General features: G+C 40.0%; 1 protein-coding gene across 2 annotated transcripts in view; it reads right to left on the minus strand.

Moving 5' to 3' along the window:
* Positions 1–460: 460 nt before the first annotated feature.
* LOC122565421 (zinc transporter ZIP3-like) overlaps positions 461–25,537 on the minus strand; it is a 39,138-nt gene continuing 14,061 nt past the window's right edge. The window contains exons 3-4 of one of the 2 annotated variants that reach the window (XM_087975987.1): positions 23,971–24,577; positions 461–946 (exon numbers count right to left, since the gene is read on the minus strand). In XM_087975987.1, coding sequence (XP_087832113.1) covers positions 942–946; positions 23,971–24,577 — 612 coding nt within the window. In that variant the 3' untranslated portion in view covers positions 461–941. Of the gene's footprint in view, positions 947–18,066; positions 24,578–25,537 lie in introns of those variants that run through there. The other variant, XM_043721374.2, reaches the window with a different exon arrangement.

A 25,537-nucleotide genomic window follows, 5' to 3' on the forward strand; every position in this document is an offset into this window, starting at 1 on the left:
AATAATCATCAAAAGGGAATTGAACAAATAAAAGGGAAAACTGTTGAGCCAAGGGGAAAGAGTGAGAGGAATTCGCTTACTCTTTCAAAGAGAAAATATAGGATGATAAACGAGTAGCCACCTTCTGAGCTACATAAGTTCCTTTAATTCTATGATCATCAGGAAACTAGGAAAATTTCATGCTCTTAGAGTCATAGAATCATACAGCACAGAAACAGACCCTTCGGTCCAACCAGTCCATGCCGATCATAATCCCAAACTAAATTAGTCTGACCTGCCTGCTCCTGGCCCATATCCCTCCAAACCTTTGCTGTTCATGCACTTATCCAAATGTCTTTTAAATGTTGTAACTGTACCTGCATCCACAACTTTCTCTAGAAGTTCATTTCACACACGAACCATTCGCTGTATAAAGATTTGCCCCACATGTCCTTTTTAAATCTCTCTCCTCTCACCTTAAAATGTGCCCCCTAGTCTAGAAACTCCCCCATCCTAGGAAAAAGACAACTACCAGTAACTCTATCTATACCTCTCATTATTTTATAAACTTCTATAAGGTCGTTACTCAACCTCCTATGCTCCAGTGAAAAAAGTCCCAGCCTATCCAGCCTTCTTTACTACTTAAACCTTCTATACCCAGCAACATCATGGTAAATCTCTTCTGAATCCTCTCCTCTTCCAACAGAGTAATTGAAATTTTACAAGAGGCAGATGGAACTTCATTTAACATTTCATTCTGACGGGTGTACTTCTTGTCTCGCAGAATTCCTTTGCACTTCATGGAGATGTCAGTGTAGCTCATTGTTCAAGATCTCAGACAGGCTGAATGAAGCTGGCATTGGAAAGCTGATGTTCACTTTTTGTGTGAAGAATTCTCAGACATCGATTTAAATCTTGCATTTTCTGAGTTTGGGCTTGTAACTCCATCAAGCCATCACAATTTAATCTGAAACAACATTTAGAATATTTTTTACTATCTTATTGAGCTATTGATCCCTTCTTTCAAAGGTTTTGCACATTCTTTCTCATAACTCAGTGCTTCAAGGCTGAAGATCAGCTTTGTAGCTGCTGTCTCTACAGTTTCCAGGTTTTTGAAGTATGACTCATGTTTTGCTAAGATCAAGTATTTAACAAATTTCACCAAATAGTTAGACAATCTGAGACATAATTTGGTCTGCAGGATCAAATATTGCCTTGGCTTTTAATACATAAACAAAAGTTACATTTAATCTGTATTATCATATGTTTCCACAAGACAAATTAGATAGCACCTTTCAAACCTAAGGATTCTCCAAAGCACATTTAAAAAAAGACATGGATGTGAGCTTTTATTGCCCAGCTCTTTTGAATTGAATAGTTTGCTGGACTAAGGTATCAAGTTAAGATGCTAATTCCATAGCTGTGGACCTGCAGCCAACATATGGACCAGACCAGGTAAAGTAGGTGGGTCTCATCAGATGCCTTGGTACTATTTCAACCAATGTCCCAAGAGTATTAGCCTGGGCTTCTGAATTACTATTCCAATGACATTCAACTACATTGTCATCTCCTGAAAGTCAATTGAGTTCTTCTGAAGTGTAGGCACTGCTACAATGAAGGGAATGCAACAGTCAAGTTGTGTACCAGGTGCCTGTTATGGACCAGGCCAGATCCCCTCAAAACATTTGAAGAAAGTAGCCCAGACCCTAACGTCGCTACTTATTTTAAGCAGGTGTAATGCGGATATTCCAGGAGTGATGCAGCCGGTCAAACCACTTAGTTTTAAACAAAACAGATTACCAAATGAAACACAAACAAAAGAGAACAGAATACAGAATAACGTAACCTATAACTTATCTGAAAACCCAACAGATTATACCAACTTAATAATGCTGTTCTAAATAATTCCAACAATCCTTACAAACACCCCTTGGCACAAAAGGTAAAAACAAATGCAAGGGCTTACAGGAGAGAAGTCAGAGAGAGAGAGGAGGATCAGCATGGACCTGCTTCTTGGGTCCAGCAGCTTTTACAACTGCCTGACTGCTTTCAGTGAATAGCCAGACTGCCAAAAAAAAATCAAACCAGAGAAAAGCTGAGCTGGGAGAGATGGCCACTCTCCTTTCATTGTACAAGTTTTTAAAAAGCTTTTCCCTGAGGCAGTACCCAGAACATAGAACATGGAACATTACTGCGCAGTACAGGCCCTTCGGCCTCAATGTTGTGCTGACCTGTGAAACCAATCTAAAGCCCACCTAACCTACACTATTCTATTCTCATTCATATGTTTATCCAATGACCATTTAAATGCCCTTAAAGTTGGTGAGTGTACTACTGATGCAGGCATGGTGTTCTACACTCTGAGTAAAGAAACTACCTCTGATATCTGTCCTATATCTATCCTCAATTTGAAGCTATGTCCCCTCTTGCTAGCCATTACCATCTGAGGAAAAAGGCTCTCACTGTCCCCCCTATCTAATCCTCTGATCATCTTATATGTCTCTATTAAGTCAGCTCTCAAACTTCCTTTTTCTAATGAAAACAGCCTGAAGTCCCTCAGCCTTTCCTCGTAAGACCTTCCCTCCAGACCAGGCAACATCCTGGTAAATCTCCTCTGCACCTTTTCCAATGCTTCCACATCCTTCCTGTAATGGGGCAACCAGAATTGTATGCAATATTCCAAGTGCACCGCACAAGAGTTTTGTACAGCTGCAACATGACCACATGGTTCTGAAACTCAATCCCTCCACCAATAAAAGCTAACACACTGTACGCTTTCTTAACAACCCTATCAACCTGGGTGGGAACTTTCAGGGATCTATGCACATGGACACCGAGATCCCTCTGCTCATCCACACTACTACGAACTTACCATTAGCCCAGTACTCTGTATTCCTGTTGCTCCTTCCAAAGTAAATCACCTCAAACTTTTCTGCATTAAACTCCATTTGTCACCTCTCAGCCCAGCTCTGCATTTTATCTATGTTCCTCTGTAACCTGCAACATCCTTCAGTACTGTCCACAACTCCACTGACTTTAGTGTCATCCACCAATTTACTAACCCATCCTTCTACACCCTCATCCAGGTTATTTATAAAAATGTCAAACAACAAGGGCCCCAAAATAGATCCTTGTGGTACCTCACTACTAACTGGACCCCATCAAAAACCACCCTCTGTCTTCTTACAGCTAGCCAATTTCTGATCCAAACCGCTAAATCACCCTCAATATTTTCTACAATAGCCGACCCTGGGGAACCTTATCGAACGCTTTACTGAAATCCATATACATCACATCAACCGCTTTACTCTCATTTATCATTTGGTCACCTTCTCAAAGTTTGTGAGGCATGACATACCCTTCACAAAATCATGTTGACCATCCCTAATCAAAATATTCCTTTCTCGATGATTATAAATCGTATCTCTTATAATCTTTTCCAACACTTTACCCACAACCGAAGTAAGGTTCACTGGTTTATAAATACCAGAGTGGTCTCTACTCCCCTTCTTGAAAAGGAGACAACATTTGCTATCCTCCAGTCTCTGGCATTATTCCTGTAGACAATGATGGCATTAAGATTAAAGCCAAAGGCTCTGCAATCTCCTCCCTAGCTTACATCTGGATAAATCCATCTGGCCCGGAGGACTTATCTATTTTCACACTTTCCAGAATTGCTAATACCTCCTCCTTATGAACCTCAATCCTGTCTAGTCTCGTAGCCTGTACCTCAGTTTTCTCCTCAACAACATTGTCTTTTTCCTGTGTGAATACTGACAAAACATATTCATTTAGCGCTTCTCCTATCTCCTTGGACTCCATGCACAACTTCCCACTATCTGTCCTTGACTGGACCTAATCTTACTCTAGTCATTCTTTTATTCCTGACATACTTATAGAAAGCTTTTGGGTTTTCCTTGATCCTACCTGCCAAAGACTTCTCATGACCCCCCCGGCTCTTCTTAGCTTTCTCGTTAGGTCCTTCCTGGCTAACGTGTAGCTCTCAAGCACCCTAACTGAGCCTTCATGTCTCATCTTTACATAAGTCTCCTTCTTCCTCTTGACAAGACATTCTTTAGTAATCCACGGTTCCCTCGCTCGAGCACTTCCTCCCTGCCTGACAGGTACATACTGTTCCTTGAATGAGCTCCACATTTCAATTGTGACCATCCCCTACAGTTATCTTCACCATTCTATGCATCCTAAATCTTGCCTAATTGCATCATAATTGCCTTTCCACCAGCTATAACTCTTGCCCTGTGGTTTATACCTATCCCTTTCCATCACTAAAGTAAACATAACTGAATTGTGGTCACTATCACCAAAGTGCTTACCTACCTCCAAATTTAACACCTGGCCTGGTCCATTACCCAGTACCAAATCCAAAGTGGCCTCGTCTCTTGTTGGCCTATCTGTGTCAGGAAACCCTCCTGCACACATTGGACAAAAATTGATCCATTGAAAGGACTCGAACTATAGCATTTCCAATCAATGTTTTGAAGTTTAAAATCCCCCATATCAACTACCGTGTTACTCTATTAGCTATAATCAAATTGGCCCTAAAACCCATCGAAAGTCAGACTTTTTGGAATCGTTGCTTTTACGACCTCTCTGAAAAAAAAGGCCAAGGATAGCATAAACTTGATAAAGGACAGCATCATCACAATCCCACAAACAGTAATGTGATAGTGACCTAATAATCTGTTTCTAAGGTGTTGTTGCAAGATAAATATTGCTCAGGACACCAGGAAGAACTCCCTATTGTATTCGTTTGTATGCTAACCATATCTTACATAAGTACATCAGGATAATAGAACAGAATGCAGAATATAGTGTTACAGCTACAGAAAAGGTATAGAGAAAGATCAACTCTAATATATGAGAGGTCCATTCATAAGCCTGGTTAAAATGGGGAAGAAGCTGTTCTTAAACCTGTTGGTCAAACCTTTGCATCTTCTGCCCAATGGAAGAGGGTGGAAGAGAGTATAATCAGGGTGGAAGGGGTTTTTGATTATATTGGCTGCTTTCCCAAGGCAGCAGGAAGTGTAGATGGAGTCAAAGGAAGGAAGGCTGGTTTTTGTGATGGACTGGGGTGCATTTACAACTCTTTGTAATTTCTTGTGGTCTTGGACAGATCAGTTGCCATGCCAAGCTGTGATGCATTCGGGCAGTATACTTTCTATGGTGCATCTATAAAAATTGGTAAGAGCCGTTGTGGACATGCCGAATTTCCTTAGCCTCCTGAGGAATTAGAGAAGTTGGTGTGCTTTCTTGACTGTAGCATTCACATGGATGGACCAGGATAGATCATTGGTGAAACTTACTCATAGGAACCTGATGCTCCTGATCACATTCACCTCAGCATCATTGGTACAGAGAGGGGTATATCCTCCACTCTGCTTCCTGAAGTCGATGACCAGCTCCTTCATTTTGCTGACATTGAGCAAGAGATTGTTGTCTTTTAACCATGCTACTAAACTATCTATCTCATTACTGTACTTTGTCTTTTTGTTGTTTGAGATTTGCCCCACTACGATGGTATCATCAGCAAATTTGTAAATGGCATTAGAGCTAAATTAGGCCACACAGTTGCGAGTGTATAAAGAGTACAGTAAGGAGCTGAGTATGCAGCCTTGTGGGGCACCAGTGTTGAGGATTATTGTGGAGGAGGTGTTGTTGCCTAACTTCACTGATTGTGATCTGCAGGTCAGGAAGTCAATTGCAAAGGGGGAGCAGAATCCTAAGTCTTGGAGTTTGGAGATGAGTTTTATTGGAATTATGATGTTGAAGGTAGAGCTAAAGTTAATAAAAAGGGGTGTGACATAGGTGTTCTAGTTATCCAGATGTTCTGGGGATGAGTGTAGGGCTAAGGAGATGATGTCTGCCATAGGCCTATTGTGACAGAAGGCAAACTGTAGCTGAGTAGCTGGAGTTGATGTATGCCATTACTAACCTCTTGAAGCACTTCATAATGATGGATATCAGAGCCACCAGGCAATAGTTATTAAGACACAGTGCACAATTTTGCTTTGACACTTAATGATAGTGGTCTTCCTGAAGCAAGTGGGAATTTCACATTGTAGTAAGGAGAGGAAGAGTAAGATGATCATAAAAGATGTGAGGGGATGATCTGCTGAGGAAAGCTCAAAAAGATTCGCCACCCACCATCTTGGAATCATCAATGAATTTGTAGATTTGGTTGCCATAATTATCAACATGGTCAAAGACAAAGGAGCACACAGCTATTGGAGCCCAGAACAGTGGGACTGAAATTTATAAAGGGGATCATAATTTTAATTTTAAAAACAAATGTTAGCAACCTTACAGCATTGTATGAGTCTAGGAGGGTGATGTTCAGTGGAAACTGAGAAAGGAAAGAAAATAACATTCATAACAACTTAATTTTCAGCTCAGGCATTTGAGGACTGAATTTCAAAGAAAGCTAATGTATTCCAACTTGCTTCAAACAGCAGAGGGAAACCTCGAGAGAGAACAGAGGGTGACCCTGGATCTCAGTGAGCACTACAGAAGAAATAAGATGAAAGCCTTTGATGTGACGATTAAATTAGCTGCATATTTTGACCTAGATGGAGTTGAGGTTGATAAATTAGATCGTGCTTAGGGTAATAGCTGTTAATTCTGGTGTTATCCTTTTTATGCAGAGGGCACACGCAGCATAAGGATTAGTTTCAATTTCGACTGCGGTTTATTTTTTGTGTTTAATTAGGGAGAGCAGATTAGTGCTCAATGTCATTAGAAATTAAACTACTTTTTCAAAGCACAATTTGACAAGGCCAATAAAGGAACAATATCAGCACTGGACAGACAACGTGGACATCATTTATTATCATGTGAATTATCTAAAGAGGGAACAAGTTCTACAAATAAGCACTTGCCAATAAGGTAAATTTACGAGTAGCCTTTCATTCCCTCCTACATTCTCAGTAAACCAACGTACGCACTCCTCCGCATATCCTCAAAGAATTGACTTCAGGACTTAAGGCTATAACTAATGGCAGAAAGGGCTCTATGACCATCCCCAAAATCAATCATGGTTAAGACCAGGGTATTAAAACAAAAACTAGCAACAGTAATACTGATCACAAAAGTTAGCATTTTATCATAAAAACCCGACTGGCTCACTAACATCTTTTAGGAAAGGGAATCTGCTGTCCGTAGCTGGTCTGATCTATATGAACTCTCCAAAACAATGTTATTGACTGCGAAATAGACAGTAGATTATAGAGGAATGGACAGCAAATGCTAGTCTTGCTTGCAATACCCACATCCTATGAATGAGTAAAAATGATCTTTTAACCACTTGCTTATTTGTCTCATTTTCAAATACATTGTAAATTCCTAGTATAATGAAGAAACCATGCCTGTTTGGAGCAGAAGGTGCACAGAATCGAGGCTTGAGAAAACAAGTAATAGTTAATACTACTGCCATCAAAGTATCAAACAATGGCCATTTTTAAGAAGAAAAAAATCAAAGCTTGACATTGAGCTGCATGTCAGCAGGTTTAATCAACGGTGCTGTCAAACAGCAATTGCTTAGTAATAAACTGGTCACTAATGCTTAGTTCAGATTTCACCAGGACCATTCAAATCCTGACATTATTACAGCCTTGGTCCAAATGTGGACAAAAATAATCAGAATTCCAGAGCTGAGTTGAGAGTGACTTTCCTTGATGCCAAAGCTGCATTTTACTGAGTGCATGATTGGAATTAATGAGAATCGGGGAAAGCTCTTCGCTGGCCAGTCATACCGAGCACAAAGGAAGATTGTGTTGTGGCTGGAGGTTAGTCTTTTCAGCTGCAGGGCATCACTGCAACAGTACCTCATGGTATTGTTTTTGGCCCAACCATCTTCAGCTTGTTCATCATTGACCTCCGTACTATTGTAAGATGAGAAGTGGGGATATTCGCTGATGACTGAACAATGTTCAGTACCGTTTACGACTTTTCAGATACTGAAGCAGTCCATGCAGCAAAATCTGGACAATATCCAGACTTGGGCTGAAAAATGGCAAGTAATATTTATGCCAACAAATGCAAGCAACAATCATTTCCAAGAAAGGAAATGTAACCATTACTCCTAGACATTCAATGGTATCATCAACACCGAATCCCCCACTATCAACATCCTGGGGATTACTTTTGGTCAGAGACTAAGAATCCTGCAGTAAATAATTTAGCTCCTAATTGCCCAAAGCTGCCTACCATCCACAACACACAAGTTAAGAGTGTATTGGAGTGTCTGTTATGTGTGCAGCTCGAACAACACTCAAGAAGCTTGACATCATCCAGAAGAAAGTAACCTGCTTGAATGGCAGCACATCCACAAACATTCAGTCCCTCCACCACCAAAGCTGAGTAGCAGCAGTATCTACCATCTACAAGAAATTCACTATACATCCTTAGACAGCACCTTCCAAAACCATGATCTCTATCATCTAGAAGGACAAGGAAGAAGATATATCAGAACAACACCACCACCTGCAAGTTTCTCTCCAAGTCACTCCCATTCAGACTTGGAAATATACTGTTATTCCTTCAGTGTCACTATGTCAAAATCATGGAACTCCATCCCTAATGGCATTACGGCTGTACCTACACCTAGAGGATTGCAGCAGCTCAAGAAGGCAGCTCACCCCATCTCCTTGTCGAGGGCAATGAGATGGGCAATAAATGCTGGCCCAATCAACATCAAGTGGGTGAATTTAAAAAAATCACTATTGCAGTATCAGTCACCACAACATTCTGTACATCACTAATGATCAATAATGAGGTTGAATACCCTACCAATACAGGTATACAATCCTTTATCTGAAATTCTGAAATCCAAAGTTTTTTGGTGAGGTTTTTTCTGTATAACAAGGTTGTTTACCATGTGATCCAACACCACACCCACTTGACCCATGTCACTCAGATGTGACGTGGTGGCATGGCCAAGCACTGGCAGGTGTCAATTGTGTCTCAGTGCTCGTACTATTCACACATGGGTCTGCTGTTCAGTAAGATACTTTACATTTGACTGTGACAATGTCATTTATTCTGAAATCTGAAATATCCAAAAAACAACTGGCCCTAAGGATTTCGGATAAAGGATTGTGTACCTGTAGTCTATCCCTGTTTATACTCTCAACTCCCCAAGCCTATACACCTTTGATAAAACTAAATTTGGAAGCATGATGGAACACACAGCATACAACTAACTGGAACCACAAGTAGTCTTAACACCCAGAATCAATACATTCGATTGGTAGTTCTGGCACTAAACCTAATGTGCTGTGCATGGCCGCTGTAATGATTATTCAAACAATCTTCCAGACTATTTGCAAACTCCGACTGGTTTCAAAAATAGGAGCAGGAATATTATGGGAACAGTTGGCATCCTGACTTGGATATCAAAAGGTAAGTGTGCCTAAATGAAGAGTCTTGTTCAAGAGAACGAGCTTAACGGGCTGAATGAACTTCTTCATGTGTTATGCTGTTCTATATTTCCCCATTGTCACTGGATCAAAATCCTAACATTCACTACATAACACTGTCATGAGTGCACTATCATCAAAAAGATTGTAACGGTTCAAGGAACTTAAAAAATGTGGCAGTTCTAATTAACTAACTATATATCAGAAGTAAGCATGACTGTGCCAGTATTTTTGACATTCCTCTGCAAAACTTTTCCAGATTCTCCAAATTGTAGAATTCCACACATGTATTGCCTTCCCTTTCTTCCAGAACTGACGTTTTTAAAGGCTTGATGCTTGATACTTTTTCTTTGTTCATTAATGTTGGGTATGTTTTCCTTTATTGGTCAGAGCATTGTGTATAGGAGTTGGGAGGTCATGTTGCGGCTGTACAGGACATTGGTTAGGCCACTTTTGGAATATTGTGTGCAATTCTGGTCTCTCTCCTATCAGAAGGATGTTGTGAAACTTGAAAGGGTTCAGAAAAGATTTACAAAGATGTTGCCAGGGTTGAAAGATTTAAGCTGCAGGGAGAGGCTGAATAGGCTGGGGCTGTTTTCCCCAGAGATTCGCAGGCTATGGGGTGACCTTACAGAGGTTTATAAAAATATGAGAGGCATGAATAGGGTAAATAAAGGTCTTTTCCCTGGGGTGGGAGAGTCCAGAACTAGAGGGACATAGGTTTTAGGGTGAGAGGGGAAAGATTTAAAAGAGACATAAGGGATAATCTTTTCATGCAGAGGATGGTGCATGTACGGAATGAGCCGCCAGCAGAAATTGTGGAGGTTGGTATGATTACAACATTTAAAAGGCATCTGAATGGGTATTAGAATAGGAATGGTTTGGAGGAATATGGGCCAAGTGTGGGCAAATGGGACTATATTAGGTCTACATGGTCGGCATGGATGAATTGGATCGAAGAGTCTGTTTCCATGCTGTACATCTCTATGACTCCATGACTCTATAATCACAAGGTCAGAGTTTGTTGCTCTCTTTAATTCCCTTCAAGAAAGTGCTGATGGGCTGACATCTTGAATGACTTAGTCCATGTAGTGAGGCACAGTGCTGTTAGGGAAAGAGTTCCATGTTTTTGACCCAGTGACAGTAAAGGAATGGTGAAAGAGTTCCAGCTCAGGATAGTGTTTCATCTGAAGGGGAATTTGCAGGGTCTCTCCTATGTGTCAGCTCTCCTTGTCCTTTGAGGTGATAGAGGTTGAGGGATTGGCAGGTCATAGAGATGTACAGCATGGAAACAGACCCTTCGGTCTAACTCGTCCATGCCGACCAGATATCCTAACCTAATCTAGTCCCATTTGTCAGCACTTGGCCCATATCCCTCTAAACCCTTCCTATTCATATGTGCACACAGATGCCTTTTAAATGTTGCAATTTTAACAGCCTCCACCATTTGCTCTGGCAGTTTATTCCATACACGCACCACGCTCTACATGAAAAAGTTGCCCCCTTAGGACCCTTTTAAATTTTCCCCTCTCACCTGAACCTATGCCCTTGAGTGCTGGGATCCCCCAACCCAGGATAAAACCTTCTCTATTTACCCTATCCATGCCCCTCATGATTTTATAAACCTCTATAAGGTCACCCCTCAGCCTCTGACGCTCCAGGGAAAACAGCCCTAGCCTATTCAGCCTCTCTCTGTAGCTCTAAACCTCCAAGCCAGGCAACATCCTTGTAAATCTTTTCTGAACCCTTTCAAGTTTCACAACTTTCCAATAGGAGAGAGACCAGAATTACACACAATGTTCCAAAAGTGGCCTAACCTGTACAGCCACAACATGACCTTCCAACTCTGACCAATAAAAGAAAGCATAACAATTGCCTTCTTCACTATTCTATCTACCTACCACTCCACTTTCAAGGAATTATGAACCTGCACTCCGAGGTCTCTTTGATTAGCAGCACTCCCCAGGACCTTACCATTAAATGTACAAGTTCTGCCCTGATTTGCCCTTCCAAAATGCAGCACCTCACATTTATCCAAATTAAACTCCATCTGCCACTCCTCAGCCCATTGGCTCATCTGATCAAGATCCCGTTGTAAGCTGAGGTAACCTTCTACATTTTTGGTGTCATCTGCAAACTTACTTACCATACCTCCAATGTTGACATCCAAACCATTTATACAAATGACAAAAGTGCTGTTTAAGAGCTTGTTCCACGCTTAACACAATACAGTCATAGTTGTTGTCTATGCTAGTTTGGCCCTTCACCTTTAGCACCATCCACCCTAAGGTTCCTGGAAACACTATATAACATTTCTGTAGAATGTTGTGGTACTTTTAACATGATTTTAAAAAAAACTCTGCAGTGATTCACAGGAGCGCCACCAATGAAAATGTGGACATTTGAGCCTCACAGAGAGATATAAAAATAGGTGACCTAAAACCTGGACTAGGAGGTATGATTTTAAGAGAGATTAAAGGGGAGAAAGGGAGGAATAAAGGTTTGGAGAGGGAACTTGTGAGTTTGAGGCCTGGATAGCTAAGGTGGCAAATGTTGAGTTGGTGTGAACAACATAATTGAGAAACAGAGAATGGGTAATTGGAATCTAGCATTCTTTTTAAAAACAGCAAATGGATATTACAGTAAATTGAATCTTACAGTTTGTGAAGTAGTGGTTAATTTTTTTTTAAATGCTTAATTAAAGGACAAAGTGAGGAATGGAAGAATGAGTTCTACAGTTTTGAAGTCCTAAGGAATAATAAAAGTTTGGGATGGTTGGTGTGGATTATAAGCATGCTCAATGTGTAATTTCTGTATGTTTGCTCGCTCGCTGAGCTTGAAGGTCTGTTTCCAGATGTTTCACCACCATACTAGTTAACATCATTAGTGAGAGTGTCTGGTGAAGCGCTGGTGGTATGTCCCGCCTCTCTGTTTATAGGTCTTGGTTTCTTAAGGGACTAGAAGTATCAAAAACAGAAATTATTGGAAAAGCTCAATAGGTCTGACAGCATCTGTGGAGAGAAATCAGAGCTAATGTTTCAGGTTGACTTGACCTGAAAGGTTAACTCTGATTTCTCTCCCAAGAGGCTGCTAGACCTGCTGAACCTTTCCAACTATTTCTGTTTTTGTTTCTGATTTACAGCATCCACAGTTCTGTTGGAACTACAAGTATATTAGGCTTCTAGTTCAGATTTAATATTCAACAGGATTGATCAGGTTGTAAGGTATCGGCACACAGCACGAAATATTAGACAATGCATTCTCTCACACTTCCTAAGATGAGGAAGAGATAACAGACAGAGCTGTTAGTTTTTCTTTTTAAGTTTGGGGTGGCACAGTGGTTAGCACTGCTGCCTCACAGCACCAGGGTCCCAGGTTTGATTCCAGCCTCAGGTGACTGTCTGTGTGGAGTTTGCACATTCTCCCTGTGTCTGCGTAGGTTTCCTCCAGGTGCTCTGGTTTTCTCCCACAGTCCAAAGATGTGTAGGTCAGATGAATTGGACATGCTAAATTGCCCATAGTGCTAGGTGCATTAGTCAGAGTGAAATGGGTCTGGGTGGGTTACTCTTCGGAGGGTCGGTGTGGACTGGTTGGGAATCTAATCTTAAGCTAGGCTCATAGCTTTTGCTAGAAGATGAACAAGCATTTAAAATTACAGATAACAATCAGTCTCTAATATGAATGAACTGCTACTAATTTTGAGGTCAACGTACGTTCAAATATTGAAATTACATGTCCAGATGGTAGTTTTTCCAACCCTTTCACATTAAGCCACCTCCTACTTGGGTTGCCAACTCAAGTTGGAAGTTTCCTATCATGATTTACAGCTCCGAGTGCTTTGCCCCAACTCATGCCAGTGGTTACCAAATGCTTCCTCTCACAAAGGCCTGCCTTCCCACACCAAAGTGAACTGATTCTGCCATACTCAATTGTTGAATGCCAGTCAAACAGCTATTTCCACTAACAAATCTCCAGTATTTTTAGGACAAGCCTAAACAATTTTTTTTCCAAAAGAAGGAATAAGTAGCTTCCTAACTGCCACTATGATTTTTTTCTGAGTTGCCTGCAGCACTGCCCATGTTTCATTTTAAGACTTTAAGTTAATTTTGGAATGTTGGCAACTCTACTTGGCAATTCCGTCAAAATAGAAGATAAAAATTCAGAATTTATAAATCCTTGTTCACTGGTGCCCCATGGCAGTTTCAGATAAGACAATTATTCTTAGTGCAGTCCAGTGCTTAGCATATCTTACTGTTTCACTGCATAAAGTGGCTTCTATAGCAAGGTGATCACCACTTCTCATTGTTATTATTCTCACTATGAGCAAGGACCCAGGTGTGTGTTTGACATTTACTTGTTGTGACAGAAGGAAACCTGTGGACTCAACATGATAGGAGAGAGAGTATGCTCACTTCCTACAATTCCTGTGGTATTACCTTGTGTACGATGATGAGCAATCTGCGATTATGAACAGCATCATCAAATACTATGGCGCAGTTTAGGAAAGAAGAGAATAGCTTCCCTGGAGATTCCTGCAGGTCACCAGGAGCAGAATCACTGACTCATTCTTACTTAAACACAGCAATTAACATCTGCAATCGCTTATTAAAGCTAAAAACTCATGAATCCCCATGATTTAATCAAAGACTGTACATCATTTCAAAACAATTCAAACAGGAGGCAGAAGCTCAGCAGTTACAAAAAAAACAGTAATTATTTATTTTTAGTTTTGAAGGACTGCGTTAAATTAATACATCATATTTTGGCTCATGGCTTTGATAATGACATCATTGGCAACCTGGTGGCTGTAAATTCTCAGATCACCACCTTCTTTCTCATAACTAGCGGTGTGTTCTGCTGGCAACCATTAGGAAAAAGTTTTAAGAAACTGACTGAATGTTTTAACAGTGTGGCAGCCTTGACTCAGTGGGTAACTCTCTCACCTCAAAATGAACAGATTGTGGGTTCAAGAATCACTCAAGAAACTGGAGTATAAAATCGAAGTTGAAAATCTAGTGCAGTATGATGGGGAGCTGCAGTGTTAGAGGTGTCTTGGATGATATACTGAAGCCTCACCTGCCATACTCAGGTGGACATGAAATAGGAAAGATCATTAACCTGAAATGTTAACACTTTTACACTTGACACAAATACTTCCTGACCTGCTGAGTAACTAGTAATTTCTAATTTTATTACAGATTGCCAACATTCACAACACCTACTTTGAAATCTGCATTAGTGATGCCAATTAAAGGGTAAATATCAGCTAGAACACAAGCAATAGTTCCTTTCCTCTTCCTTGAAAAGTGCCAATGGATTTCTTTTATGTTACCAAGTGCACAGCTTTAAAATCTCATTTGTTTAGGGTCAAATTGGTCATAAAAGCCCATGGCAGTATGCAGGGAGGAGGACTAAGTTAAGAATTTTATGCTAGGTCAAAAATCCAATGGTGTTACTCTTTCTAGTATTTAATTGGAGGATAATTTGGTTAATCTAGGGCGAGATTGCAAGCAACCTGCTATGCAGTTCCGATAATAGTCGGGCACTCAGAAATAACTGTTTTCATTTCTTTCCACTGGCTGCTTTGCAGTACATTCTATCCATTGTCTGTCATCCAGATATTTAAAACTTGGGTCTTCAAAGCAATGAAAGGGAAACAATCAGCAAATGAGATCATGGAGTACTCACTTTGCAGCATCTTTCAGACAATTATATGAGCAAAGTTTTAAGAGACAACTATCTCCACCTTTCCTCTTTGACTATCATGTCGTATTTAATAATCTTAGAGGGAGTGAAGATTCTATTGAAGAGGATATGGCATAATTTGGGCTTTGACTATCAGCTTAGAAATATCAATTCAGATAGTGTCCTTCAAAGATTCATCAGTTAGAAAACAGCTTTTTTGCCCAAATATTGTACAGTACCTTGTAGAGTACCTTAGTCCTCTAATCAAAAAAATTCATTTGATCCATTGGTTTGGAGCTGAGTTACCTGACCTCAGCAAGAACTGCATTACAGGTGGCTCCCCTACCTCACAAAATGCAATGAGAGAGCAAGGCAGAATTCCAACTTCAGCTTACTATTCGTGATTCACACTAGGAAATATGGTTGTTTTTACAACAGATATGCCATCAGTGGACAGTATAATCTATTAGTCTTCCCTCTATACCCAGCCTGTAATCAGCTAAGGGTAGCAATGAATACAGCTGGAATTGATGGCATGGCTGAATTGTTTGTCAACACGTACTACTTCAAGCTAAGACAAGAGAACCACATGGGAATCAGAGGATGGACTAGCATCCACAGAACTGAAGCCAGCTACAAGTCAGCTGAATCAGGTGATGAGGCTCAGGTCAGAAGTTGGGACACCTGTGATGAATAACTCCTCATCGCTATCCAGGACAATGCAGCCCATTGGCACTGTTATGAAGATGTGGTGTACTGTACTTTTAAGAAAGTTAAAAGCTAGCAGAACGACCTGACAGCACCAAGTGTTCTGAATAAGGTAACAATGTAACACTTGGTCAAAACTAGATTAGCTAGGTTGCCTGGAAACAACAAAACAGATTTGAATTAGGCCAATCAGTTTAAATTATATTTGAAACAAACCAAACTTCAACCAGGTTTGAATTATGTATATTGACAATCTTAACAGCCAATGACACAATCTGATGCTTTGGGGGTATAAGACCAGGGAAATTGAATAGTTGGGTGGAGAACTGCCAGGCCAACGATATCTGCAAACTCCTCGGAGAATAGCTCTCTTAAATGTATCTTTATCAATCCATGACCTGATTATGAAGCATAATCCCTAAGAAGAAGAAGATGCAGAAAGATCTAAATAGAAGATTCGATACCTGGCTGGTTTTGAAAACTTGAATTTTTGGCAAATCCTAATTGAGGAGTTTTATTGGACTAATATTATAGAAAGGAAAGTAAAAGATAGGTTAGAGGAAGGAGTTGTAAATAGTTGTTCGTTAATTATTCTCTGTTAAACCTTAAGAAATAAAGTGGTTAGTTTTTACTTTAATTAATTTTTGGCCTCTCAAATTTTCAGATTACTGCACAGGCTAAATCTTTTCTCTGTTGCTGGTTTAAATTAAGCAGGAGGGTTATAACAGCACCCCATTCACTATCCTAACATCTACTCCTTCCAACATTGATGTACAACTCACCAACATTTCGTCAAAAGTACCTTCCAAACCCTTGACCTCTACCACATAGAAAAACAAAGGCAGGGGATGCATGAGAACATCATACCTGCACGTCATAGACCATCCTGACATCTAAATATATGGCTGTTCGTTCACTGCTGCTGGATCAAAATTCTGGATCTCCCATTTATGACAAGACAGTGTTGAAACTTTATTGCTGGAACAGCACAGCAGGTCAGGCAGCATCCAGGGAACAGGAGATTCGACGTTTCGGGCACAGGCCCTTCTTCAGGAAGACAGTGGACATACCTAAACCACATGGAGTTCAGTGGATCAGGAATGTGGCACACTTTGAACTTCTCAAAGGCAACTGGCAAAAGTGCTGGCTTTCCCAGTAACATCCAATTTCACAGAAGAATTACAAAAAAGGACAAAATAGAATTGAACGTATAGGATAGAGACACATCATTCTTGCATTAATTTTATGTGATAGACATAAATACCAAATGTGTTTGAAGCTAATTGGAAGCTAATTTTTTTTTTAAAAATGTCATTTGTGGAAGTGGGCATCACTGGTTGGGCCAGCATTTATTGCCTGTCCCCAGTTGCCCTTGAGAAAGTGGTGGTGAGCTGCTTTTTAGAGCTTCTGCAGTTCACCTGCAATGGGTTGGCCCACAATGCACTTAGGGAAAAAAATCTAGGATTTTGACCCAGCAACAGTGAAGGAACAGCAATACATTTTCAAGTACGGCTGATGAGTGGCTTGAAAAACTTGGAAGGTGTTGGTGTTCCCATTTCACTATTGCCCCAGTCCTTCTAGGTGGACGTGGTCGTGAGGTGGAAAGTGCTTTCTGTGGATCTTTAGTGAATTTCTGCAGTACACTTTGTAGATAGTGCACACTGTTGCTACTGACCATCAGTGGTGGAGGAAGTGGATGTTCATTGACTTAGTATCAATCAAATGGGCAGCTTTGTTCTGGATAGTGTCAAACTTCTTGAGTAGTGTTGGAGCTGCACTCATCCAAGGAAGTGGGCAGCATTCCATCACATTCCTGACTCAGACATTGTAGATGGTGGACAGGCTTTGGGGAGTCAGAAGGTGAGTTTCACACCACTGTATTCCTATCCTCTGACCTGCTCTTGTAGCCAGTGTTTATGTGGCGAGTTCAGTTCAGTTTCTGGTCATTGATAACCCCCCAGGATGTTGATATTGGGGGATTCAATAATGCTAACACCATTGTGTTATTAGTGATGGTCAAAGCCTGGTATTTGTGTGGCACAAATGTTACTTGCCACTTGACAGCCCAAACCTGGTTATTATCCAGATCTTGTTGCATTTGAAAATGGACTACTTCAGTATGAGTCATCATGAATGGTACTAAGCATTGTGCAATCATCAGTGAACTTTCTGACCTTATGATGGAGGGAAGGTCATTGATAAAGTGGCTGAAGATGGTTGGGTTTAAACACACAGGAGTAAAACAAACTTGAAATCTCGAACAGAATGTTAGGTGGAAGTTTATTTAATTGTAACATATTCCACAATTTTTAATAAAAAAATGTTAGTATTTCTACAAAGGAATACACTGTTAGCCAATATATTGACAGTACAAAACACAAAGTGCATACTTCCTCACACACAAAACGTGTTGCATTGACAGATCTGTTTAGCTCCATTTTCAAGTGCTTTTGAACATATTTCAGGAAAAATTCCTGGTTTGGCAATCGGATCCAAGTAGGAGGCAGACTTCTTCGTACTTCCCTAGTCCAGTTCCCAAGACAATTTTTAAAAAAAACTTACAATCAGAGTTTACCCCATTTCTGAGATAAGGTCTTGTCTGGTTATCCAAAACTCCCATTCCTAAGCAGTAATTTTCACAAAGACTATTAGTAATTTCATCATGAAACTAGATTCTTCCTTTTTCTTAAAGGTTTATACCTCTATGCTACACTTGTTTCTCGGCTCAATCAATCCCCAGGAAATGGTGCTCAATATGAGGCCCACTGAGAAGGCATCCATGAAGGGTCACCTGTCATCCTCACATTGTAATATGATCTTCTTTTGGGACCTGGATGCCCACTTGTCTAACTCACTCCTATCTCAAATCTACATTGTTCCACATTCCAAATTACACCTACGTAACTTTTGCAATTTATTCACTGTATTAGTCAGTGGCTTAAGTCAATTGAAAAAGAAGTGAAGCTGCTTATTTTTAAGTTAATGTTTAGTTTGTATTATTTTCAATTTATAATCTTGTTCCCTTAATTTGGCTTCATACAAAATACCCGCACTCAGCTGCCTACATCCAAAAACTGGGAGTGATTAATGTTAGACTGATATACAATGAAGAACAGGGAATCTGAAAACCTGAAATTCTCATTCTCCAGCAATTTCTGTTTTGTTGGTTTGACCCACTGATGTTGCATTTTGTTAGCTGTAAATAAGCAATTCAGGTTGCATGAAGTTGAAAAGTAACAGGCTTTACAGTGACTAGAATTTCAGTAAAGTGTAAAATTGAATGCATAAAAGTTTCAAATCCTGTCCACCTAAACTGTGAAATTATAGATACGGTCCTTCTAAACTGTGCAATTCAGTGATACAGGATGTTAAACAGGCAATGGGGTTGATGGTAGCATGTCAGTAACTGATGATGCTGGAACAAGGTAAAGACATTGATTAAGAATATCCCTTGAGAAGTATATTGGTGTGTAATTTAAAAATACTGTGATTTTTCCTTCAGATTATTGGCATCAAATTAAACCCAGTGAATGACACTTGGGAAGGACTGTGACACGGCCATCTGCATTGAAAACAAATGCTGTGGATGCTGGAAACTGAAATAAGAATGAAGGAAATACTGGAAATACACAGCACTATTCATGGAGAAAAAGAGGTAATGTCACCAGTCAAAACCAGTTCAAATGAAAGATCACAGGACTGCTAATTATTATTTCAAGCAGTTTTATATCTTTTTATATTACAGTCTGAAAGTCTAGCTGCAACCTGACAAAACTGACAACAGTATGAATATCAGACTTCACATGTAACTCCCAACAGAGGATCGTCAGGTGCAGTGCTGGCATCAGAAACATTCTGGAACAAGAGCAGGACAATCGGCAAAAAGTTAACATGGAGAGAAAGATCAAAATACTGTTTAAAATTATAAGTTCAGTTTGAAGAGATCAAGGGTTTGAATTTTTAATGTTTTACTTTCATGAGATATGGGTATGGTTGGAACAGCCAGGATTTAATGTTCACCCCTAATTGCCATTGAACTGAATGCCTTACTTGGCGATTTCATGGAGCATTTAAAAGTCAAACAAAGTATTGTGGGTTTTGAGTCACAGCCAAATCAAGTAAGGACACCTTTCCTTAAGGGCATTAGCAAGCTAACTGCATTTTTAAAATAACAATTGATGATAACCTTGTAAGAATAGTTTTCAATTCAAGCTTTATTAATTGAATTTTTAAATTCCATCAGCTGGTAAGGTATGAACATATCCCTCCACAGCATCAGCCTAAGTCTCTAATTTACCAAGCCAGTAACATTGCACTTAAACCACTATCCCCACCAACCTCACCTTTAATATGGGAAATATTGGCCATAGATAGAACTTTCTTAATGCCTTTCTTTAATCAATGGGGGCAGAGATGCAGTTTTAAGACCAAAAAAACTTGGAAGAACATAGCTTGATTAGGTCTGCTGAACTTAATGGCAGAACCAGACTAGCAGTTTTTGTTTCTATTCCCAGCTGCAATAAGGAATGGGATGATCTGAAATCAGAAGAGCCTGGAGTTGCTGGTTTTCTTGATGCATGGCCCAAGTTAACTTTAAAATGGCGTACAGCTGCAAAAAGAAATATGCTGTTGAAACTCTTTATCTTGCATTCAATAGGACAGAATTGCAAGAATGCAACATATTAAAGGGAACAATAATTTATCCTTGAGAAATAGGTGCCAATTGGTTGGCAAGAGGACTCTGATTGGTGGAGGTGTAGCCAAATATGAGGTACATAATTTCAGTATCATATTTAAGTTGTCAACCGGTCACCTGAAGTTGGCTAGTTGCCCGTTTCCTTCCCATACCCCTCAATAGGAAGTTGGGGGTATGGGGTGCTAGTGCTTCAAATATTTTACATGTTAGCATTCCATCCAACCTTAGCTGCCAGTTTTTGGAGGTTAAATGATCCAGTAAAAAAGGCAAAATTACTCTATACCCAGTGCACTGGTGGCACAGCCATTCCTTTATTATTGCTACAACGCTGCATTTAAACATCGCTGGACCTTGATGCCCAGATAGAATCTTCAACCCACATTGGGATACAAACTTCAAAACAAAGCAGACTGATGGTTGCACAAAGGCAGAGTTGATACTAAACAGGTGTCAACACCTATAAAGTTAAAAAAAAATCAACACCAGGTTATAGTCCAACAGGTGTACTTAGAAGCACTAGCTTTCGGAGCGCTGCTCCTTCATCAGGTGACAATCACCTGATGAAGGAGCAGCACTCCGAAAGCTAGTGCTTCCAAATACACCTCTTAGATTATAACTAGGTGTTGTGTGATTTTTAACTTTGTACACCCCAGTCCAACACTGGCGTCTCCAAATCATGAACACCTACAAAGAAAGCACATCTCAGTTCAAGGATAATTTATAGCAACACAGGCCTGAACAACAGCATAGCCTATTAGATAAATACCACTTTTTTAAAAAAAACAGCTCTATTAAGAGTTACCATAGACAAATAATCATAATTCAACTTTAGGCATGAAAATGCTGTTAAACCAATATTAAAAGAAAAAGATACATATATGAAATCTATCAAAAACAAATAAGTTTCCCAGATGATAACACAAAGAAATCTTGCATTGACACACATTATTAGGTCTCAAAATCCTGAAGTGCTTCATATGTTTGATAGTCTTGCAATTTAAAGTCAGTCTTGTAAGTATATTTGAATATTGTTTGAATGAAAGGTTAACATTTCTCCAGCAGCTTAAAATTTATTTGATGCAAAGCATTATTAATGAAGCAACTTGCTGCTCCACACTTTTACCTCTTCCTACCACATTCCACTTAAAAGGAGACTGGGGTTCCCATCATTTTAAAAGATGTTCTACAAAAAAAACACTTGAGCAAAATACATTATATATTTACAGTAATATAATTCCTCACACCATCTGTATCAAACAGCATTGTATTTACTTTATGCAATACTCAGAAGCTTGGAAGTGATATACATTTATCTTCCTTTCTATCGCTCATGAAGATTAGCCCACCATCACATACTGTCTACACTCTCAGAAGGAAGTTCTCAAGTGAGGTACAAGTTGGCATGGCTAGTGACTCTGGCTGGGGTCCAGTCGCAACGCCTTCAGGCGAGATAGAGGAGGAAGTGAAATTCAGCAAGGTGAGAGTTTCTTGGGCTCACTATGTAGGAAATGGAGCCATTGCTAAATCATTAACCAAGATGTCTAAGGAATTCGCAGACAACAAAACTCACCAAATGACGAGTTATTTAGACAATAGCTTTTAGCCCAAGAGGACAATTATCCTTCACATACCTTCTACCAATCCCATCTACAGGAAACTGTTCTTCCTGAGCTTTTTGAATTCCTGGCAGCCGTGACATGACTATTTCCTGCTCAACTCCTTTTGTTTATAGAAAGAAAAGTCATCAGGAATTATCAAGTAAGAAAAGAGTCACAAGCAACAATTTATTTTGCTGGCTGTTGATACATGCTTTGCAAAGACACTGGGAATCTCTAGTACTTCACCCCGAAAAGACTGCTTTGCATATGTTCTGACACGGTTCATCAGACTATCCTTTGCTGGTGCTGGAGACATCACAGTTCAACAGAATTTGATTCTGACCTCAAGGGGACAGTGGTTTCTTTAACGTCACCAGCAAGATTTTCTTATCAGATTTAAGCGGACTGTTCTCCGTCTCCAGTGCTGTGGCAACAAATTTGATTACAGTCCCTTAACTAGGGGAGATTAATTAATGCAATGTAGATAAATAGTTCAACTGTACCATTATCAAGCAGAACTGAATTTGATGTTAAGCAAGGTTTGTTCACTACATCACATTTAACAGCAGTGTATTAATCCAGGGCTGGAGTGCATTATTTCATTTAAATTCAGTACATCCTTTCATTCAGCTTTTCTTAGTGAAGTAATTAACACTGGCTGCTTAAATGAGCAAGTGTTCAATTAGGATAAAAGTAGGAGGTTCTGCTCTCATTGCATGCACTCAATCCAACCTAACCTTTTACCAACCTAATACCAAGGCACAATTTTGCAGTCACCAAATCGGTACCTCATCTTTTTTATGCTCAAAGCTTATCGTGTATCAGCAGGCTACAAATTGCAGGAAATTCACATTCCAATCAAATTCTGTCCTTGCATGACTTCCAAAAAAAGACATGCTTTCCAATAGGCGTGGGGATCAGTAGTTGGAAAGGAGACGAATTCTCCACTCCTTAGTTCAGGCCCCTTGTTAGTTCTTTACCATCAGCCTGACTGACATCTGTGAGCTTAACACAAGTTTGAACTAAATGATGCAACCCTCTTGCTGTGGAATAGATCACAATAAGGAAAATAAATAATCCCTGTCCATTTTCACTTTTGAGACTGGCACCCCCTTTGGTATTAAGGAAATATACATTAACACATTCGACTGTAAAACCATATTCTATCAAAAACACAAACTTGAAGAAATTTGTTAAATGCTTACAAATAAATTTTATGCAGTCTGGAAAGAATTCAGCGCACAAACATTAAAATCCCTGACAATAATTTAAACATCATACAGCAGACATATACACATGTAAACATATTCAGCAATGTTGACACTAGGATCTCAATAAAACTTTATGGACTTGTGAACTGAATTATTGTAACAGGCAGATACTCCCTTGTATTACATGAAGTTGACGGTCTGATGAAAATAATTTCAGATGAATTAAGCATGCCACAGAGATACACCGGCATATTATTATAGTGAAAGCTTTAAGTTAGTATTTTTTAAAAAAAAACCTTTTTGCTTACTGTCACTTAATAAACTAAGTAATCCAGTACCAACCCTGTACAAATATACTTGCAGCAATCATAAAACCAATTAGAGGTTTATGACAACACTGGATATAGTACCCACAGATGTAATGATAGATTAGAAAATAACAAAACTGTGATCAGAGATGCTAATCAAACTATCTGAGATGGTCACGTGCCTTAGTTGTAGTGCAAGCTGAACCAAGGCAAAATGTTACCACTTTAGAAAGACAAACCCAGCCAGTAGTGTGTAACCCAGGATCAGAGAAAGTACTTTCAGAAGGCGATCATGTTTGTCTTCAAATTCTTTCACCAGAATTTCAAAGAAAGTGACAAACAGAAACGTACCAGCCGCAAAACCCTGCAGCACGACTGATGCGATGTGACTGCTGAGACTGTCAGCACTCTGAATACCCATCCCGATGCCTATCCCAGCTGGTATCATCACGCTGACCATTAGTGCTAACTTCAGTGCATCTTTCATCAGCATGCCTCCTTTCGCCATGCTCACTCCCAGTGCCACAGCAGCCAGTGTCTCGTGGACTGCTACTCCAATGAACAAATTGATAATCTTTCCTCCTTTCTCCTGCAAGCCCAGGGCCAAACCCTCGAACACAGAGTGGGCAGACAGGGCAAACACGAGGCTGAACAAGCGCAATGGGCTGGAACGTGGCAGGTCAGACAAGTTGAGAGAATGGCTATGAGAGTGATAGCTGTGGCTGTACAGGTTGCTTTGACCTCGTCCTGGTGAAATGAAGGGGCTCTCATACTCAGAATCGCTGCCCCCTTCTGACCCAGCATTGAATGTTTCCAAGTCGATGAAGGATGTTCGCTCCTTTCGAAATGTCAGAATCAATTGCTCAACAAATAGCGTCAGAAAAAACCCCACCATCATCGTTGTCTCACCCAGTGGGTAGTCACTTGATATGTTTCCACTTTTAAGAACCTCTTGAACCTGCAACAGGAATTTAACAATCTATAGAACAATGTTTGAAACTGAGCAAAGAATGATTAACAAGATTGGTGACATTTGTTCCTTAAGAAATCCTGAAATGTCTGCTAGTTAATTTCACACCTGACATTAATGCTTACAATAAGTTTTTTAGGAAAAATATCCAGCTGGAATGCATTAATTTCTGTTCAAAAACAGGGAATCAAGATTCCCCTAGTGAGCTTGTTGGTAAATTCAGATCATAGTTTAACCAGACAGTTTCAGGTTTGACACCAATCTTTGGGGCCAGCTAGTGACAATAAAGTTGATATGCTTACTGTCTGTGTCCCTTGACATGGAAGAAGGGAATTAAAAGTTAATCAGTGTTCATGGTTCTGTATAGTAATTTGAGTTCCCCAGTTGACAATTACAATACACAGGGGAAGGTGGGAGGGAGGAAGTAGGGGGACACTGTCAGAGTATCTGGCGACAGCTATCACTCTCTGGGCAAACACAGCAACAACAGCCACTGTACATATGATATTGGACAGCAGCTAGGACAAGTTAACTATAACTCAACAAGAATCAGCTCATTCAGGCCTAAAGTAGGTCAGGTTGAGGAATTCTGTCAGACAGTTTGTGAGCCCACCTATGGTTCTATGTTAGATAACCTCCCAGTCAGATCCTTTCTACGCAACTGGAGTCTCACCCACTCCACACTTTGCTCTGGAAGTGGTGAAGAGACTGTTACCCCACCTGTTGGCATCTGCCTTTGCAAAGGAGGTCAGGATAGTGAGTTTTAATTGACGCTCTGTTACGGAGAACTCTGTGCTCTACAGGCTGTGCTCAGGGATGCAAACAGAGCCAAACATTAACTTCACCTGGAGCACCATTAACTCACCAAAAGATAGAATTTGGTCTGCCTAAAACTTCATCGTCCATTGCATGGAACTTTCTTTAACCAAGTGTTAAAGGCTGGCATCT

This window comes from Chiloscyllium plagiosum, unplaced genomic scaffold (genome assembly GCF_037043375.1).
Source record: "Chiloscyllium plagiosum isolate Xiang-an unplaced genomic scaffold, Cpla_swu_hap1 HiC_scaffold_28, whole genome shotgun sequence".
Classification (NCBI taxonomy): domain Eukaryota; kingdom Metazoa; phylum Chordata; class Chondrichthyes; order Orectolobiformes; family Hemiscylliidae; genus Chiloscyllium; species Chiloscyllium plagiosum.